This window comes from Rosa chinensis, chromosome 2 (assembly GCF_002994745.2).
Source record: "Rosa chinensis cultivar Old Blush chromosome 2, RchiOBHm-V2, whole genome shotgun sequence".
Lineage (NCBI taxonomy): Eukaryota > Viridiplantae > Streptophyta > Magnoliopsida > Rosales > Rosaceae > Rosa > Rosa chinensis.
In genome coordinates this window covers 24187155-24207889 of record NC_037089.1, presented here as the reverse complement: position 1 = coordinate 24207889, position 20735 = coordinate 24187155, and the positions used below count along the sequence as shown (strand labels likewise).

Genomic DNA, 20735 nt, shown 5'->3' with positions numbered 1-20735 from the left:
GATTGATTTAAAAAAAAAAAAAAAAGATTAGATACAATATCTTTAATGGATTAGTTAAAAATTATTGTTAATAGTGAAAAAAAGATGCTAGCGAAGTGAAGCACTGCGCTGCGGGTAAATTTACGTAATGTGATTGAATTTGAACGCTTTCAAATAAAGTTTAGGCACGATTATTGCAGCGATGAAGTAAATTAGTGGATTGCAAATTTAAAGTAGCGTTTGAGGTTGCAGATCTAAAATCAGTCAACCTAATTATTGATTTTGATATTGTGATTTTTAAAACTACAACTAAATGGGCTGATTTGGTATCCGATTTCGACCTAAACACCGGTCCGACCAGCACCGGCCGGTCTCCAGCACTCTAGCAGAAAAGACTTTAGGCAACCTTTAGTAGCACCATTACAGAAGTTTCGTCATTTTCATAGTATAACATCCAATTTGACACATTGGATCAAAATTATAGGCAACACCAAATAGACGGCGCCATTTTCACAACGTTGTCCGTTTTCACTTTCAGAGGGGGATATTTCAAATTCCATCATCATCTTTAGAATTTAGCGCAGTAGATGTGAAAATAACAACGCTTCACTGTTTCTTCTTCGCTTTCCCACTTTCCGACCCAAAAGCCCTAACTTTCCCGCTCTCTCTTTCCTTGCTCAGTCAACTCCAGCCGTTTCGAGCTTTGATCGCTGAGGGCTTTCGACCACCATTGAACCTATTCGCCGTTAACCCATTACTCTGGTCACCGGAGCATTTCCGTTGTGAGACATCTCAGCCAAAGTGTCAGGTATACTTGATCCCACTTCAATATTTACAGGGCTAAACTCTAATTCCATGCATTTACTGATATGGGTTTTTTTTCTATTCTCATTTTTAGACCAAGAGAACCCATTTTTCTGTATAAAGAATTGATCTTGATTTTGTGTCTGTTCACTTTTTGAAGTACCCATTTTGGGTATCATCTGAACACTGGATTTTACTCTTTGGACACTTCTTTGTTAAATGTGTATGGATGAGATTTGAACAGTGTGGGATTTGGGTTTTAGATAAGTGTTGTTGTTTAGTCTCCTTAATGTCTGTTTTGTTCTGGAGAAGGTTTATAAAAGTTGGCCTCTTTCGAGGGGTTGGAGAAGGTTTATAAAGTTGGCCTCTTTCAAGGGGTGCTAAAGTAATTGGAAGTTTGTATGTTTGCCTCATTTGAATTGGTGGTTTATAGAGTGGCCTTATTTTTAAGCTGTGAGTTTTTACAGTTCATTTTGTCAAAAATGGATGGTGGCTTGGGATTATTTTCATTTTTCCAGCTTTACAGTAGAATCGATAACATAGATAATCGATCGCCTTTCTGACTCCAAAAATTAATATATATCTTCATCTGGAGTGAGTTGATTGTTACTTGCTTATGGATTTCATTGGTTTTATCAAATGAATTATTTCTTAGTGATTCTTGCATGAATGTGATTTCTAACTTGAGAGAACATCTTCCCATACCATGTTTAGACCATGCAGTATATGCTTGGTTCTAGAGACATTACTCAATCAGAAAACAGAGACAAGTAACTCTGAAGCTTTTGTTCACAACTAATTCCATTCCAGGGGCGGTCCTTTCCAATCTTCCAATGATTTATCGCCTACCATAAATTTCAAGACAAGATACACTTTAAGTGCCTAACATCCTTAAATTTTAAATCACGAGCCTAAGGATATCAGAGTGTCCTTACAGCATGGTTATTTCCTGGCTGTAAAATTATTAAAATAAAGCAATTATTTCCCACTAAGATTCTCAAATAACATAGGAGTAATAACTTTGTCTTTTTAGGTGTTGTAATTCAATGATAATATCTGTATTCTTAATAACTTATGCATGCCTGCATGTAACACATCACTGAGATCAACCATTGTTGAGTTTTGCAGCTTGGAAAATTCAGGGATGGGTTTACCAAAAATCAAGAATGCCTCTGCTTCGGAGGAGACTGATGACAATATTACTGCCTCAATCGGGCTAAAAAGGAAACGTGGAAGAACAAGTATGGAGCGCATAGTGAACCGAGCACTTAGAGGTAAGAAATCAGTAGTTGAGTTTAACCCAAAGGGCGTACCATTTGGGAAGGCAGCAGCAGAGATGGCTTCTTACATAGGGGTGATTGTGCGTACCACGGTTCCCATCATTGTTGAGAGCTGGCCTAAGGTGGAGAAGGATCTGAAAAATGAAATTTGGAAATCCGTAGAGGTATATTTGACTCAAGTTTGTGCTCTTGTCCTGTTCACAATTTTCACTTCGTTATTAACTAATAGCTCACCTCATGACATTTTAGATGGCATTCGTCTTAGCTCCTAGATGCAGAAAAATGGTTTTATCATCTGCAGCCAATAAGTGGAGGCAATTCAAGTCAGAATTGACAACAAAATACGTACTGCCATATAAAGATCAGCCTGATGCTTTAAAAGACCCACCAGAAGAATATGATTTCATTAAGCAACAAGATTGGGAACAATTCGTAAAGAGTCGCTTAACCACAGATTTTCAGGTACAATGAGGGACTTTTATCCATTCCTAGCTTTTTTTTTTTTAAGTGCATGAGAGGAACCGCTAAAGGAAGAGCTCCGGATTGTTTCCATATACATTTTGGGCTTCTTTTTCTTCCTTCCTTTGCATATCAAAAGTGTAAAACAACTTATGGAGGAAGAGGTCCACCCTAGCACTTCTCAGTAGCTAGCTCCTCTAGCAGTGCATAATATAACTTTTTTCATTTACTTACTAGCTGGGCCTATGTACAGCCCAGCAAGAGGACTTAATTCTGCTCAGTTTCATACTGTGTCAAAGCAGTAATACAGCTGGTCCACCCTAACCACTAATACAGCTGGTCTTCCTTTTAGAATATATCCTGTTTATGTGCATTATGTATTTGTTAATTTGTCTTAAATCCTCAGATTAAGATAGCTCTCAATTTGCTGTATTCTTCTCTGTCAAAGCACCCATTAGCATTAGCATTATTATCATCTAAATTTTATTTTCTGGATTTTGTAGCACCAATTATCATCATCATATACATTAAATGATTGGATTGTAATCATCTAACTGTGTTTTTTAAGATTACATAGTGTAGCAGTCCCATAAATCAACTATCATGTATCCAAGTTAATTATCTTGCTAATGTCACCTCTGGAAGTGGTTCTTGGTCAATTTCTTACCAACAGAACTTTCAATTGACTGCTTGAACACTTCACACTTCTTAATTTTTCTTTATTATCCATGAAGAAATGTCAAATCTTATATGGAAAAAAGAAAAATAGAAGAATTTTGCTCAGCATCTCAAGTACATAAATGATAGGCAAGCATGAATTTCTTATTGGTTAGGTTTAGTTTGCATTGCCTCACATAGCGTTTATTGCTCGGTTGATGATATTCATTTCTCTGTTCATAGAACCTAGGAGATGAAATATAATACTCAGGATCTGTTGTTAGAAAACTAAAATTGTATCATCTATAATTTATGTGCCTATTGTAGAAACTCCACATGGAGCAGAAAGAGAGAAGGGGGAAGTTGCAGAATGCTCATAGAATGTCACGAAAAGGATATGCTGGTTTAGAGGCAGAACTAGTAAGCTCATGTAATTTCAGCACTTTTATTCCCTAAATTTCTATTTATCTAGCTCTAACCATATCTTTTACTTGGTTGGTAGAAAAAAACTATGAATGAAGATGAACTTGATCTAGCTGTCCTCTGGAAGAAAGGACGTGAGGACAAAAATGGGAATATCTCCCATGAGACTGTAGGGGAGCAGGCTGCAGAAATGGTAAGTATGCTTTATCTTGTATAATGTATGTCTATGGAATTTATTTATAACTAGGAACTACTAACCGTGTATATTGCTTGTCGCAGGATACTTTAATGAACAATGAAGGGGATATTTCCAACTCTAACAGTCGATCAAGTGATGATGTCAGGTCAATGGGGTTGGGGACTCCAGAACATTCTAGTAGGGTTAGAAGTGCAGGAGAGTGTCTCATGCCAAATGTTTCACCTCCTCAGTTGGAGCGAGAAAGTGTCTTGGATGAGGTCAGAAAGATGATAGAGCAGCAAAGGTTATGGTTTGAAGCCAAGATTTCTTTGTTAGAGGCAAAGATCAGTGGTGATTGCCCAGCCACAAGTATCACACTTCCAACTCCTCTGCTTGCCAAGCCTTCAAAGAAGGGCAGGTGTTCTGGGAAGACAAACGTTGAGGATAATGAAATTGATTCGGAAGCTTTCTCATTTGTGGGCAGAAGAGAATTCATGAAGGTAAAATTTGAAACATAATTGTTCATGGCTTAACTTAAAGCATTGTTTTATCATATGGAATGTTTGTGTTGGGGCTTTTAGTTGGATTAGATATTTGCAATAAGTTTCTGTGTCACTCTGTGTTTTTTTTTTTTTTTGCAGGGAAAATCTTGCAAGTTGGCTGTTGGATCAATCAACAATGTTGTTTCCCATGGTACAATAATTGAAATGGATGTGGCGAACCACAAAGTCCATGGTGTGCCTTTGGGAGAGGGCAATATACGTGTTGCTATTGATAATGCCCTAGATGAACAAGCGCTGCTTCCCATACCAGTTACAGGGGAATTAGCAACTGTTGGGCAAGCTGTAGGCTCTCATGTGGCTTGGCCGAAACATCTTGTTAAGTTGATGAATGAAGAGGTAAAAAACCATGATATAAGATGTCATTCTCCAACAATGGTATTTCATTTTATTATGTACTTACCTTCAAAATTTATTGTTTATTAATTTAGCTCGGGTATGGATAATCTTTTTCTCTGATCTCATATAAATCTTCTTTTTGTGTTGCCAAAACCATAGGAACGTGGAAATTCTTCTATAAAACCTCGAGATTTACCCAATCAAGATGTGATCCTGCCCAAGTCCCTCAAGCTCCTATACCGTTATGCTGAGCGTGCCATGACGGATGGTGAGCCTATCAGTGTCTTTATGGAAGAAGCCATATTTGGTATTGCCAAGACTCTCAACATTTTCAAAGAAGATGTTATGCAATTTATGGAAATGAAGGAAATCCCCCCTAGGTGCATAACAGTGTACATGAGGTAAGCTCATAATGCTTATTACAGTTTATCACTTAATCTAAATAAGTAAATAGCATCTCTGTTTTGGTTATATATTTATTATTGACAATACTATGGACACCTAAGTTTCGTTCATTATTTGGCACCTCCATATGCTCTATACTTCTGCTCTACTCTAAAATGAAGTGCCTAAACATGTTGGGGTTGCCCAACAATGTGATCCCTTTTGCTTCTTAAAATATGAATCCCTCTCAAGAAGGGCCTTCATATAAGGCCTGTCTGTGTGTTTTGGTTGGAATTGAATGAAGCTTCTTGCTCTTGTCTACTTAATTTGGGACAAGTAGACAGTCATATACTAGAACTTATACGGGCTGCGAGGAATTATATATGATTTGTAAACTAAACATGGAATGCGATCTGAGGATGCCCAGTGAAAATCATCTTTACGTAGATATGTTTTCTGTAGGCACCTCTATGATATGCTAAAGCAATCCAACATGGCCAATATGGTTGGTTTGATGGACCCTTCAAGCATATCAGTTGGGGAAGGCAATTCTGACCACAGATCACAGGTGCTCGCAACCCGGTTGCAGCAAGGGTCTGCTGACCAAATACTTTTGGTACCTTACAATTCTGGGTAAGTATTATGCCAACCAAGCAAATATGTTCTGTTTGCATCACTATTGCTAAAGAAACTTGTGCATGTTGTAGTTATCATTGGATGCTGACCATCATCAGTGAAGACAAAGAAGTATGCTACTTCATGGACCCTCTTCAACGCTATTTCATGGACCCTCTCCGAAGAAGCATGCGTGAGGAAGAATGGAAATATGTTGTAAACAAGTAAGTTCCTCTTCTGACTTATTTAGAAAGAAACTATTATAGTAATTTTGGTAGACTATAACGTTACCATCTCTTTTGTGCTGAAGTGGGATTAGACAATTCAACATTGAAACGGGTAGGGGATTCCGTAAACAACCTCTATGGAAAGTATTGATGGTAAATATCCCTTTACTTAATAAGAATTTAAGATTTATTGAAGGTAATGAATTGTCACACTTATCTCCTTGTCTGCAGGGTCCTAAACAACCCTCAAACATGGAGTGTGGGTATTATGTGATGAGATATATGAAAGAAATCATAGAAGGTCATGACCTTTCCTTTGCAACGAAGGTATAGTTAACAGTTTTTGTTCTGTTGGGTTGTCAGTTGCACGGGTCAACATGGTTTGTATGCTTCTTTTTGTTAGAACATTTTAGTTCTTGTTTTGGATTCTTATTGCCTTTTCTGGTGTACATCATCAGAGGTGAATTGCTAGTCATAAGCTATATAAATAGCTAATTGGACGTAGAGATTGAATTTGATTATTTATCAACTATGTAATTTCCTTCACTCATTTCAAAACCTTCCAGCTTTGTATCAATTGCCCTGCAAGTTTTGGCTCCCCCTTGGTCAAATTGAATTCCTTGTATTTTCCTTAAAAGTGGCTTGGTAAAGACGGGTTATAAATACAACTACTACCTGCTTTATTTATGTTGGAGCTTAATGCTCTATCCAATTTGTTGTGCGTACATATATTTATATATAATATTTGTGATTTATATATTGGTGAATATTTTCTGAATCAGTGGGATGGGAGGAAGCTAAATGCCTACACACAGACAGAACTGGATGAGGTGAGGTGCGAGTGGACGGACTTTGTCAGTAATTATGTGTAGATGTTTGGTCATTCGAATCAGCTGGAAATGATATATCTGCAAAGGATTATGGTATATATATTTTGGTTCTATGAAGGGACAATCAACTAAATTTGATGTTCCTTATGTGGAGATTAGGAATGCTCCCTTCATTTTGTTGGTTGTATGTGTTTGCAGTGACAATTCAGTGTTCCTTAGTTACATGTTGAAGGGTTAGGAGTGCTCCTCAAATTTTGTGTGATTTACATAGTATTTTCGAAGTATTTGTGAAATGTAAATTCTCGTATTATTAATGTAAATGTTGTACTTCCTGGGAATGGAACCAATTTCATGGGATAAGAGTAAGAAATTCTTGTTTATGTGGGTGTTATGTACAAATGCAAGAGGACCAGTATCTCTCAGCTTAATCAAGTATGGGACTAGTTCAGTCTTTGTTCAACAATTTTCACTCAAAATCCTTGTTGATGTGTTTTTTAACTTTTCAAGGCATTGTCTATTTGTTCGTCGATTCATTTAAAGAAACCTGATGTGTTTTCCCAGTTATCTGAAACGTTTATGTTTACTATTTTTCAACCATTTCTTATTTATTTAAGAAATGCGGATTTTACTATTAACCATAAATTATTAAGTTAGAAGGATCTTTTTTTTTTTTGAGTTGAAGGAGGTCAGACATTTTTATTCAATATGGAAGAAGCAATATTACACAGTGACCCGCCCCTGTGGGGCCGTCAGAAAGAGACACCGCTAAACGCAATATCACACAACTTATTGAGTGAAGCTCAGGGGTGAGTAAACTAATAAGAAATTGATAATAATTTTTTTTTACAGAATCCATTAGTAGACTCGCTGACAACCTCAGATCAATAATCCCGTCAGTTCCTCGCAGGTACTGATCCCAATAAAAAATTAGGTATCTAGACAAAAACCGTCCTGGATCCCAAATTTTTATAAAAAAGCCACCGGGATCCCAAATCCAGATCCGAAACTGAAGAGGCCCACATGGACCACATGCTGCAGCCCTAGGCATTCCATTAAGTCCCAAGCCCAAATCAGAAAACCAAAGCAAGGCCCAACAACACTTAGGGTTAGCCTTGGCAACCAAAACAACAGAACCTTTGACTTTGCCACCCCTGACACCTGCACCCAAGCTGCGCCGACGTCGGAAACTGCCAAAATCCCGAAAGAAGTTGACTGTAATTTCAAAGCGCCGCCCCACCGTGCCTCCATCCAACCGATGACGAGGGACCAAAAGATTGAGCCCAACGTCGTCAACCTGGAAAACAGACGAGCAAAACGGAATTGGAATCGCAAGTTAACTTTGCCCCCATACCAGTAGACGTCAGTCAGCCGGAAAACAACCATGAAGGGACTTGAACAAAATCGGACCCGACCCCTGCAAAACCCAACCCATCAATCGCAGCTGCCATGCTTGAACAGATCTGCCTGCATCTCAGATCCTTTGAGCCGCGCACACCGTGGCCTAGACGAGCCACCAAAACTTGATGGCACCCCTGAGATTGCACAGTCCTGCACCGCATAAGGCAATCGCTCCAGAAAAGACCAGGTCCCCAGTCCTATGAGCCGCGATGGCACAGGAGAAACCTGCGAAAGAGAAGACACGGCAAAACCCTGCCTTGATTTGGGCGATCCCAAAAGGGACGCCATAGTTGTACTCCATACATGACGGAGAGAGGTACAGAGAGGCCAAACCCGAAGTCGGCGCTCTCCCAACCCTAGCAGAGCTCTGCTAGGTCGAGACATTCACTTGATTTTTAATATAAAAAAGAAAATAAAAAGAAAAAGAAAAGAAAAAGAAAAAAAAAGAAAAAAAAAAGAAAAAGAAAAAGCTTTTACAATTAGGGATGACAATGAGTCGTGTCAGGATGTGACCTATTACAAATCATATCATATTTGAGTTAGCCAACAGATTGATATACAGACAAAATGATGTGAAAAAATTCAATCGCTCTTGTATATTTCGTAGAAGAAAAGTAGAACAACCTTAGCTCCAGGCTAATTCCAAGAAAGTTCCATTAGTAACGAATCATTCTCAATGTTTTTCTTGTGGTCAAAAGGACATTGATAAAGCAATCCAGACAAACGACTTATATGAGTTCATAGAAAGAAAAGTAAAACAACATTAGCTCCATGGCTAATTCAAGGAAAGTTCCATTCGTAATGAGTCATTCTCAATGTCTTTCTTGTGGTCAAAAGGTCATTGATAAATCAATCCAAACATACGTCTCATATGAGTTCGTAAAAATTTCATTAACAAGCTTATGTGCCAAATATGTTTAAGTGTGACACGTCAACTCATTTTAACGGTAATTTGACAAAATTATTAATTTAAACTATGTTTAGTAAAAAGTGTCACCCCAAAAGAGAAGAGATATTAGCAAATTTTGTAACCACGAGTGACATTTTGAATGACCACTCACTTCCATAGTTCCCTATCTTACATACGTGTTAAGTTTGAGTTGTACTTGTATAAAGTATAGTTTCTTCAAAGAATTTCACAATATTAGGTGTAACTATTTATATTCAGATCAAAACCAATGTAACCATTTCTATACTAGAGAAAGTTGTTGGATCGCACGATCAAACGTGTTTATCTGACTTGTTAAATTCACGTGACAACGCACAATACAACCGATTATTTATTTAAACAAATAAATCGATAGTTTGGTGGATCGGACGTGTTACGTATGACGACGTTGGTTACCGGCCCCACCTAATTGTTTCTCGATATAGGGGGTGGAATATTCAGACCAAGAAAGAAGGTGACGACTCGTATGGTGGCTGGTGGGATATCCTTTACGCGCACACAGGAAGGAGTTGAGGTTTTGGGCTGCCAACCTTACCCCCTGGGCGGCTGATCTGCTCAGCTCTGTGACCTCAGCACTGACGCAGCCTCCTATGCTGCTATAACAGACTCGTCTTCTTCTTCGTTCTTCGTTCTTCATTTTCTCTTCTTCTTCTTCTTCTTCTTTGGAGGTTTGGTGAAACAACGCAGACGCAGCAAATGGCTTCTATCAACCTCTATTGCTCCCCAATGGCTCTCTTCCCTTCTCAGTAAGCCTTTTGTTTTTTCTTTTCTGTTCTGTTTCGATTCCTGATTTGATTTGGTCTTGTTATACCCTGAGATTTTGGATGTCTTCATCTCTCGGAAACACTAGGAATGTCGATTGGATATGGATATGAATATGATAGAGATGAAATTGCGAATCTGAGAGGTTTCTGGATATGTGAGAATCCATGGTTTAGTGAAGAAATGTTTCTAAGATTGGGTATTTGAATCAAGAGCTATGGTTAATATGGCCGAATTGATATGATATGTGAGAGTACCTATGTAATGTATTTTGTTTTTTGGTTAACTTTGTTGGTTATGATATTTTGCCCAAATTCAGAAATGAAAAGAGTTGTTCAATTGTTATATAAATGACTAACGAATTCTTTACTTTCAGAAGGAACAATTGTTTATATCCCGGGACTTCGGTTAAGCCAAATGGGTGCGTATCTGATTTTGTTGCACCGAGTTTGACTCGGAAGTTGTGCTTTGGTTTGAGGGGTGATTTCCAGGCAAGGGCTATGGTGATATCTGGAGAAGATGATCTCCTGTCTCACACTAATGGGGTTGAAGCACAACCTGACGCATTGAGTTTTGGAACACTTGCAGCTGATATGGCTCCTCTTAGTAGCGGTTTCTCTTCTGATAATGATGAATACGATCTAGATTATCCTATTGAAGGATTTTCTTCCATTGCGGAGGCCATTGAAGATATTCGTCAAGGCAAGGTTTGTCATCTTCTGAGTTAAAGTTTTTTGCTTTTAATGGAAATATTACTCTCCTCTTCGTGCATTGCTTTTGGGAGTGGATAAGGTTACAGATGGTTAATTTAAAAAATGTTGCAGATGGTAATTGTTGTAGATGATGAAGATAGAGAAAACGAGGGAGATCTTATAATGGCAGCATCCCTGGCAACACCAGAAGCTATGGCTTTTATTGTCAAGCACGGAACTGGAATTGTTTGTGTGAGCATGAAAGGAGAAGACTTAGAAAGGTTACAACTTCCGTTGATGGTGACACAGAATGAAGAAAAACTTTGTACAGCATTCACTGTCTCAGTGGTACGTAGTGAGTTTTCCCAGATAAAATTAAGCAAGTTGCATATTGAGATAAGAGGGAACACTGATCTGATCATGAGGCCTCTTGGTCCATGTTATTTTATAATTTTGGTTGAGTCATGCTACTGCATCCAATTTCATTCTTAAAAGCTAGGGAGAGAGTGAAAAGGGTATTGTAGATATGCGACATTTTGTTGCAAGTATTTTGCCCGACATAATCGAGGGGAAGTGGAGCTGAATAGAGTTGGTATTCTCAACCGTATCTTTTCTTCCTGGGTAGTGAAGATAAATATGTCAATGTAGTTTGTAATAGAAGGTTTGACCTATATCTTTATGGTATTAACCTGTTCTGTGACTTATAATAACTATCATGGGTGACCTCAAATGATTTTGATTTCATAGGATGCAAAACATGGTACGACAACTGGTGTTTCGGCTCGCGATAGAGCTGCAACAGTCTTGGCCCTTGCATCAAGGGATTCAAAACCTGAAGACTTCAACCGACCAGGTCATATCTTTCCCCTAAAGTACAGGGAGGGAGGAGTTCTAAAAAGAGCTGGGCACACAGAAGCTTCAGTTGATCTCGCAATGTTGGCTGGGCTAGATCCGGTAGCAGTTTTGTGTGAAATTGTGGATGATGACGGTTCTATGGCTAGATTACCGAGGCTTCGTGAATTTGCAAAGGCAGAAAACTTGAAAATTATTTCTATTGCTGATTTGATAAGGTACTGTGAGTTCTCAGTTTTTTTTTCTTTTTCCTTTTTTCCCAATATGAGTCTGAAGTGTAGTATATGTACTTACCAAATAAATCCGTACCGCTTGACGATCTTAAAGATGCTACAAAACTGTTTCTTTAGCTTTGATGAATGTCATTGCATATTTCTGAAACATCTAATGGGTTTTTCTGCAGTTTCTTGATTTGCTAAGTGTGATCTATTTATTTGCCATATTAAATGTACCGCCAAAAATGATTTTTTCTACTGCCTTAATTCAGTTAAGGATCATCCAAAGCCGTCAAGAAATCCTACCAGATTTTTTTAGGGGATGAGATAATGTATGAAGCAATGAATAAATCTTACTATTTGTTCTTGGTATCCCTTTGCTATCATAGTGATTATTGAAGGTTCATGTTTGCCCTTTCCTTTGATTTAGTGGAAGAAATTATAATTCTGATATATTTATCAATTATAATTTTCAGATATAGGAGAAAAAGGGACAAGTTGGTGGAGCGGGCTGGAGCTGCACGGATACCCACAATGTGGGGGCCATTTGAAGCCTACTGTTATAGGTCATTGCTAGATGGGATTGAGCACATTGCTATGGTTAAAGTAAGCAAATCATTGTGCTAAAATGTTCTCCACTTCAAACTGTCTGACCTTTATGCAACAATAATAATATATAACAGTTGGCGTAATGGTCAGTTCATAAATTTGCAATGTCTCTGTTTTGGAGCTTTCTTTCTCTTCTCAAAAACAAAAAAGAAGAAGAGAGGTTTCTTGTCTTCATTTACAGCATTTGTTATAGTTGCAAGTACTAGCATAGCATTGACATTTTGTGTGCTCGACTTGTTCTTAGGATGACTTTTGGATATAAATTGCTAGGAAATCATTAGATGTGTCGTGTTTTTGTGGAAAATGCAGAAAATAGAAAAGCGGAAGTGAAAGGACTAGGATAATGTTACTTTTGTTTTAGAGGCTATGTCAATTAATGATGAAGCTCATATCTCATTCTTTTGAGGCTTGCTTCATATTCTGGAATGTCACCCCTATGGTCTGTTCCCATTAGAGTTTGAATCGCCTGAAAGTGCCTACAAAGCTGTTTGCTAGAGTTTACTGTTGTTTAAACATGGTAAGGTGCGCCAGGAGGCCCTAGTTCGAGCCTGGATCCACCAGGCGGGTTTGTGTGATTTCTGAGTACAAAAGAACAGAACTTGAATTGGAATTTTAATAGACTTTGTAGGGGATTTTGATTATTTAGTGGTCAAAGTTTTGGATACTATAAGGATCCATTGCTTGTTATGGAATTTTTATCATTTAATGAACTAGCTTGCTTAAGCCTTTATTTGTAGGGAGGTGCAAAGATTTTGAATGGTGAATGGTGGGTTCAAGGCTGTAATCGTAGTTAATTTTGTATAGTTGAGTCCTATTACAAATGGATGGTCTTTATTTACCAAGTCCACATTATGGTAAAATCAATTACATGCAATAGAATCTTTAATTATGCAATTTCTGTGGTTATTATTGTGATTTTTTTCCTGAAGGTTTTGTCATTTAGCATTACGGACATTCACACAATTACCTATTATGTTATTGGATGGAAATGAGGAAACTTTTTATTCAAGTAATCTAGCAGAAGAGTTGAAAGTAAGGTTCGGGCATGCCATTCAGGCTCTGGGAGCTTTCTGTTTTGCCCCTTCTCAAAATTTGGCTAGTGTGCAATTTGTCAATTTTTGTTTTTTTTTTTTTCCTTTGTTGTAATGGGTTTTAGACTATGGCATATTGTTTTGATAACTTAGGATTAGGTCTCTGCATATCTCCTCTTCAACGTCTATTCTATCTTCATCTCTCCCCTTTCTTCTATGCTAATTACTCTACTTGTTCTACTTAAATTGATACAACAACAAGCTTTTCCGTACATCAATCTTCCATAGTTGGATTTAAATGTTTGCTTGCATTTTGTACTTCACTCACCTCACTTTCTTGTCATTACTTGGGAGATTCACTTAGTTGGGGTTGGCTGACAAACAAAACAAAATTTAGTGTTTGATGAATTGATCACTATTTATTACTTAAGTAACTAATTTTAGGCTTGACATGAACAGGGTGATATTGGAGATGGGCAAAATATACTTGTGAGAGTACATTCAGAGTGTCTCACCGGTGACATCTTTGGGTCGGCCAGATGTGATTGTGGAAACCAGCTGGCACTTGCTATGAAACAAATTGAAGCAGCGGGTAGGGGTGTTTTAGTGTATCTCCGTGGACATGAAGGTAGAGGAATTGGTTTAGGCCACAAGCTCCGAGCTTATAACCTGCAGGATGATGGGCGTGACACTGTTGAAGCCAACGAGGAGCTCGGACTACCTGTTGATTCTCGCGAGTATGGAATTGGTGCACAGGTACTGTTTAACTTTTAAATCAGATCTCATTCTTATTGTTAATATCATCATGCAACTATCTACTTTTGTTATTGTATTGTCATGCGGCCATTAGTCTTGTGCACATGAACCTCTCTTTATTCTGAAATATAACAATCTTGGGTTAGGATATTGGAGAACTAGCACGATTGCAGTCTAATTATATTTCATCAGGTGTTGGGAATACAAAATGATAGGGATTCATCTCTAGGAAATGGGTTATACAGTTACAGTAACAAGTTCTATTTTATCTTTAAAATCACATTAGAGTTCCTTTGGCTCATTAATGTTTGAAAATTTGGGTGTGGCAGGCTGTGCATCTTATCCTTCAGCTCTTTTTAATTGGTCATTTTTATGATGCTATTAAACTTTTCTTTTCTAATCACATGTTGATATTTCTTTGTAGTCTTGGTTTGCACATTTGTAGAGCACTTAGACTGTAGTGCTGTAAGGCACTGGTTCCATATCTACCTCCTTTCTTTTTGCAAAGCAGATAGATTGCCTTGGTATTTGAATATCTGATTGCTTATTGCAGATACTACGAGATCTAGGTGTTCGTACAATGAAGCTGATGACAAACAATCCTGCAAAGTATAGCGGGCTCAAAGGTTATGGTTTGGCCGTTGCTGGCAGGGTCCCGTTATTGACACCAATAACTATGGAGAACAAGAGATATTTGGAGACTAAACGAATAAAAATGGGGCATGTCTATGGCTCCAATCTCAATGGTCATGTAGATGGCACCAGTGATGAAAGCAGTTCAAGCATTGGTAACCCATCTAATGGTGTCTCTGAGACATAAACAGGTCCATTTCAACTGCTGGAGCCTGTAGATTCAGGCGGGTAACTGAATGCCTCAGTTATTCAAATATATGACATAGCTTAAACGTTTATATGACATTTAAAATGTGCTTAACGCCCTGTAGATTGATAGTCATTACATGAAGCTGCTGCGGCGCATTGGATATAAAGGCTGGATCAGATTAATTATCATTGGTTGAGGATATGGGAATCCTAATTGGATTTTTTGGTAAACAAACATGAATTCTTTTTGTTTTGTTATTTTTTATCGTCAAATTTTGTATTTACAATATGACAGATAAGATTTAGAAGATGTGGAACAAGTCCTTCAAAAAAAAAAAAAAAAAAATCAGGCGTTTCAGTTTTAACTATTCTGGTTCCAGGATTTTTGAAGGCTTGTGTTGTTATTCTCAATAACAAGTATGTTTGGTTACTTTTGTTGTGTACAATCTCTTGCATCACTATAGGAAACAAGAACATCATGATCTTTATTGCATACATGTGAGGAGAACTACAGATGTTATAGTTATTGGAGACCTGGAGACCCATCTCCAGTCATCTCCAGTTCGGTTTTTGAGTCTGTATCCATGTAGTAATAATGACCAACCCCCAAGCTATGAATGAACTGGTCAGTAGTCCCCTACCTTAACTTAAATGCATGCATGACGGATATGATGTTGGGGCATATATATATTAGCTAAGATTATTGAAGATTGTACTCTTGCCTCTTGGTTATCAGCTTGTATTTGTAATTTAAACTAATAATTAAGATGAAGCAAAGCAATCAGCTAGAATTTAACTCACACAAGCTTCGTTCTTTATTCTCTTTCACTTCCAACATATTTAACCGTGTCTAGCTCGCATCGTATATCATCATCATCTTTAATGCACGTGATGAACAATTGATTTGCATTGGGGTCACTATAGCTTGGGGCACATCATGCATTCATGCAGATGAGCATTAATGTGCATATTGTAAATCTTTGTATCACAAATAATCAGTACTTCAGATTTTAATTTTGAAAGGCAAAATAAAATTATGTATTGAGAATGAGCAATATATGAAGTATACGTATCACTTCCAGTTCTATTTGTTATCTTCCATTTCCCGAACTATGAATGAACTAGTCAGTAATCACCAACCTTAAATTAAGGGATAATGACCATTTACACAATTTAGGGTTAATTAACCCCACTTACCCATACACTATAAGAGATTGCTCACTTATACAATATTTTATAGGGGAAATGATCATTTACCCAATTTTAGCTAAAAAATTGCCCACTTACCCAAACACTCTAAGAGATTATCCACTTACCCAAACACTCTAATCGATTATTTCCCTAATATCCAATTCAGTATTTTTTTTTAAATTTTTTATTTATTTTTGGAACAATTTTGTCCTTTCCTTCTTTGTCACATAGTGAGAGAAGTCATTGGAGACATTGCAGGACTCCAGTGACCAGTGGCCGGCCGGGGACTCCGGCGACCGGTGACCGAAATCCGGCCACATGCGACCGGCCACCGGAATCCCGAATCCGGCTACCGGACTAGTGACCGGATTCCGGGGTCTGAATTTATTGCCTTCTAATAATACCCAGTAACCATATTATTGCCCCCCAATAATCATATTATTGCCTCTTAGTAATCACTGGAATCCTGAATCCAACTACCGGACTAGTGACCGGATACCTTTGTCTGATTTTATTGCCCCCTAATAATACTCTGTAATCATATTATTGCCCCCCGGTAGAAACATTACTGCCCCCTAATAATATGATTGTTGCCCCCCAGTAAACTTATTATTGGGGCACATCATGCATTCATGCAGATGAGCATTAATGTGCATATTGTAAATCTTTGTATCACAAATAATCAGTACTTCAGATTTTAATTTTGAAAGGCAAAATAAAATTATGTATTGAGAATGAGCAATATATAAGTATACGTATCACTTCCAGTTCTATTTGTTATCTTCCATTTCCCGAACTATGAATGAACTAGTCAGTAATCACCAACCTTAAATTAAGGGATAATGACCATTTACACAATTTAGGGTTAATTAACCCCACTTACCCATACACTATAAGAGATTGCTCACTTATACAATATTTTATAGGGGAAATGATCATTTACCCAATTTTAGCTAAAAAATTGCCCACTTACCCAAACACTCTAAGAGATTATCCACTTACCCAAACACTCTAATCGATTATTTCCCTAATATCCAATTCAGTATTTTTTTTTAAATTTTTTATTTATTTTTGGGACAATTTTGTCCTTTCCTTCTTTGTCACATAGTGAGAGAAGTCATTGGAGACATTGCAGGACTCCAGTGACCAGTGGCCGGCCGGGGACTCCGGCGACCGGTGACCGAAATCCGGCCACATGCGACCGGCCACCGGAATCCCGAATCCGGCTACCGGACTAGTGACCGGATTCCGGGGTCTGAATTTATTGCCTTCTAATAATACCCAGTAACCATATTATTGCCCCCCAATAATCATATTATTGCCTCTTAGTAATCACTGGAATCCTGAATCCAACTACCGGACTAGTGACCGGATACCTTTGTCTGATTTTATTGCCCCCTAATAATACTCTGTAATCATATTATTGCCCCCCGGTAGAAACATTACTGCCCCCTAATTATATGATTGTTGCCCCCCAGTAAACTTATTATTGCAAGTTCCACCCCCCCCCCCCCCCCCCCAAAAGTAAAACAACACATCTATGCATTTCCATATCAACCAGCATAGCTATGCATGCTCTGTGTAATTATTGCAGGGCCCATCTCTCTAGCCCTTCTTTGTCTTACTATTATAGTAGGTAAAGAGAACTAGTCTACTAACTTCTTTTATTATTGTAGATGAAGAAAGAATAAATGGTCGACACCTAACACTTCAATAGCTCAATATTCCAACTACCTCATATATAAAGGAGCGAGTCCAGATCTTCTTCACCTGGTTGACTGGTTTGGCTTCTTCACCTCCAAGCCAAAATATCGAAATGGAGAGCTACTTGCACCTCTCGCCGGAGGCCTCAAGCAATTGGAAGAAATTCGTCGGTCTCGTCGTCAAGAACCCGCCAGAAAGTTCCAACATGTCTTCGATCTTGCTAAGCTGGCTGAGGCTGAGAAGAAGAAGACGACGACGACATTGATTTTGCACCTTGCCGAAATTCCGATCAACGGCGTGGCGGCACAGCTTTTGCTTCTCGGCCGTTGTGAAGAACTCTTTGATCCCGTCGGTTGGAAGCACTTTGCTCACCGCCGAGGTCTTTGGCGGACGGACAACGCTGGAGACTCCAAACTGGTGGAGAAATTAAAAACGATGGGGGGGGGGGGAGGGAGGGAGTCTGAGACGAGTTGAGAGAAAGAGAGAGAGAAATTGGTGAGGGGGAGGAGAGAGAGAGAGAGATGTGTGTAATTTATTAATTAAAATGAGGGTAATACTGTCAATAGATGTTAGATTAGGTAAATGGGGTTAAAAAACTCTTAGTGTAGTAAATAGGCAATTTTTAGGCTAAAATTGGGTAAGTGGTCACAACCCCTATTTTATATATATTTTGCCCTAATACTCAATTAAGCATTTTTTTATTACTTTTTATTTATTTTTAGGACAATTTTGCCCTCTCCTTCTTTGTCACTAAGAGAGAGAAGTCATCGGAGACCTCGCGGGACTCCAGTGACTGGTGGCCGGCAGCGGACTTTGGTGACCGGATTCTGGCGTCCGATTTTATTGCCCCCTAATAATGCATAATAATCATATTATTGCCTTCAAATAAACATTTTATTGCCCCCCAATAATCATATTATTGCCCCCAATAAACATTATATTACCCTCCAATAATCATATTATTGACCCTAATCAATATTTTATTGCCCCCTAATAAATATTTTATTACCCCACAATAATTATATTATTGCCACCAATAAACATATTATTGCTCCCGCACAATGCCAACCTCTCCAGATTGGGGAAATTGGTTGCCAACGTTTCCAAGCCAGGTGTAAAATTTCCAGATCCAAGCAATTGGAGATTGCGGCCAGCACAACCTCGCTAACCTGAAGCTTTTCTAGATGGATTTCAACCATAGACGTGACTCTGCCCGAAACACTGTCCATTGTAAAGCTCTTTCAGGCAAGTTGTCTTGAGCAACGAAGCAGAAATGCCCAGCCCAGTGGGCTCCACCTCAGATTCGTCCGGCCGAAAACCACGGAGCCACTTCACCGATAACTCTTCTAGCGTCGAGCAATTTTCCAGCATGGCGTTCATTCCTTTGGCTCTGAAGGTGCATGATCCACAGGAGAGCTTCTTCAAACCTTGCAGTTCTTCGCGGACGCCAGCATGCTTGCGTCGGTCAACTTGCAGCAGGCGCGGAGCTTCAGGTGCGTGAGGTTCCGGCACCCCAGCTGGATGAGAGCTTCAGGTGCGTGCGTTTGGTGACGGCGTCGAACCGAGAGAAGAGGGAAAGGATGACAGGTTGTAGATCCGAGTTGAGGGAGAGACGATGATGGCTCTGTCCCTCTAACCATCAGCCACCGTCGGCACACGAGAGAGAGAGAGAGAGAGAGAGAGAGAGAGAGAGAGAGAGAGAGAGAGAGAGAGAGAGAGAGAGAGAGAGAAGTTTCAGTTTAATTGATAGGGCAAAACTGTCATTAAATGTTAAATTGGGTAAATGGGAGTAAAAAACTCTTAGTGGAGTAAGTGGGCAATTTTTAGGCTCAAATTGTGTAAATGGTCATTATCCCTAAATTTAATGCATGGAGAGGAACTAATTTATAATTCCTTTTCATTTGAATTTTGAATTTAAAGAAGAGAAACTGATTTTTTTTTTTATAATTTTTTTAGAGAGAAATTGTCAACTCCATTATAGTTCAGCAAAATTACATATAACCATCCGTCCATAGGGCTATCAGATAGAGTCACTATCTAAGTAATTTAACCTATTTTTTTATCTAACAGTGCATGTTTTATGGGTATCTCTGGCAAAATTCCTTAACTCTGAGAGTCTACAAATTCCTTCCTAAATTAAGAAGGAATCCTAATAAAATTAAAATAAAAGTAAAGCATTAAAATAACAACCCCAACCCACTCCAAAAAAAAAAACAGAGCCATGAAATTGGAAGGAGCTTAGCCCAAATTGATTCCAGCAGCTGCAGTCTATAGTCACCGCCAACACCTCCAACTTTTCCGAAGTGCCAGCATTGAAACCTCCTCCATCGACCGCTGCAGAAAACCGCTAGATCCGCAGATCGTGGCTGGGAAGCCAACCAGCCACAACATTGGTTCTAGTCATACTCGCAGCTCAGTCTGGGCCCATCCGGTTCTAGAGCACTGTCGCTAACTTCCAACAAGGCCCAACCGCTATCGAAGACTTGTCATCCACCAGATTGGAGATCGCAGCCTAGCGAACACCATTTGGCCAACTAGTACCACCACTCTGCTGTCCAAGCCTCACCACCTTGCTACTACCATCGCTAACGATGTCCCTACCCTTTGCAGCAGCCACCACCCATCCACCTTACTGACTCATCCCAGTGAGAAAGAAGAAGAAAACTCTAGCATGCCACTGGTCCTAGCTCACCATAGCAAATCAAACGAAGGGGAAGGCATCCACTTTCATGGATGAGGTTCCAGATTGAAAATATGAGGTTTCAACCCCAACCCTAGCAGAGCGTCTGCTACGTTTTTCCATCTCTATTGATGATTTATGAAAACGAAAAGAAACTGATCTAGCTCCTACCTTAAACTTAATGCATGGTGAAGAATTGATTTATAATTCTTTTTCATTTGAATTTTGAATTTAAAGAAGAGAGACTGATCTAGCTTCCCATCAGCCAAACAAGAAAAACAGGCTCCTTGTGAGATCTCTAATTTTGAAGTTGGTCAAGTTTTATTTTTGAGGTTAGAA

At 38.7% G+C, this 20735-nt stretch overlaps 2 protein-coding genes across 3 annotated transcripts; both read left to right on the top strand.

The window, feature by feature from the left end:
• The first annotated feature begins 351 nt into the window (after nt 1-351).
• LOC112190477 lies at nt 352-7115 on the top strand. Its single transcript, XM_024329909.2, has 13 exons — nt 352-787; nt 1912-2227; nt 2313-2525; nt 3507-3599; nt 3682-3795; nt 3882-4280; nt 4422-4679; nt 4839-5080; nt 5526-5696; nt 5771-5902; nt 5989-6058; nt 6137-6232; nt 6688-7115. Exons 2-13 carry the CDS (start codon nt 1928-1930, stop codon nt 6775-6777), a joined length of 2178 nt encoding a protein of 725 aa, XP_024185677.1. The 5' UTR covers nt 352-787; nt 1912-1927; the 3' UTR covers nt 6778-7115.
• A 2415-nt stretch (nt 7116-9530) lies between these two features.
• Nucleotides 9531-15167, top strand: LOC112186149 (bifunctional riboflavin biosynthesis protein RIBA 1, chloroplastic). Of its 2 annotated transcripts, XM_024324500.2 has the most exons (8): nt 9531-9828; nt 10221-10551; nt 10669-10884; nt 11284-11606; nt 12080-12209; nt 13703-13999; nt 14553-14856; nt 14944-15167. In XM_024324500.2, the coding sequence occupies exons 1-7, from the start codon at nt 9779-9781 to the stop codon at nt 14817-14819; spliced, it is 1614 nt and encodes a 537-aa protein (XP_024180268.1). In that variant the 5' UTR covers nt 9531-9778; the 3' UTR covers nt 14820-14856; nt 14944-15167. The 2 variants fall into 2 exon arrangements, with proteins under 2 accessions (XP_024180268.1, XP_040370621.1); XM_040514687.1 differs by having other exon boundaries at nt 14553-15167.
• Nucleotides 15168-20735: the final 5568 nt, after the last annotated feature.

Bases quoted from the DNA above. Each gene is read 5' to 3' on its own strand.
- LOC112190477 (XM_024329909.2), top strand. From the start codon at position 1,928: ATGGGTTTACCAAAAATCAAGAATGCCTCTGCTTCGGAGGAGACTGAT. The intron at 2,526-3,506 runs GTACAATGAGGG...TGCCTATTGTAG, and splicing joins GCTTAACCACAGATTTTCAG to AAACTCCACATGGAGCAGAA. The intron at 5,081-5,525 runs GTAAGCTCATAA...TGTTTTCTGTAG, and splicing joins TGCATAACAGTGTACATGAG to GCACCTCTATGATATGCTAA.
- LOC112186149 (XM_024324500.2), top strand. From the start codon at position 9,779: ATGGCTTCTATCAACCTCTATTGCTCCCCAATGGCTCTCTTCCCTTCT. The intron at 10,552-10,668 runs GTTTGTCATCTT...AAAATGTTGCAG, and splicing joins AAGATATTCGTCAAGGCAAG to ATGGTAATTGTTGTAGATGA. The intron at 12,210-13,702 runs GTAAGCAAATCA...TGACATGAACAG, and splicing joins AGCACATTGCTATGGTTAAA to GGTGATATTGGAGATGGGCA.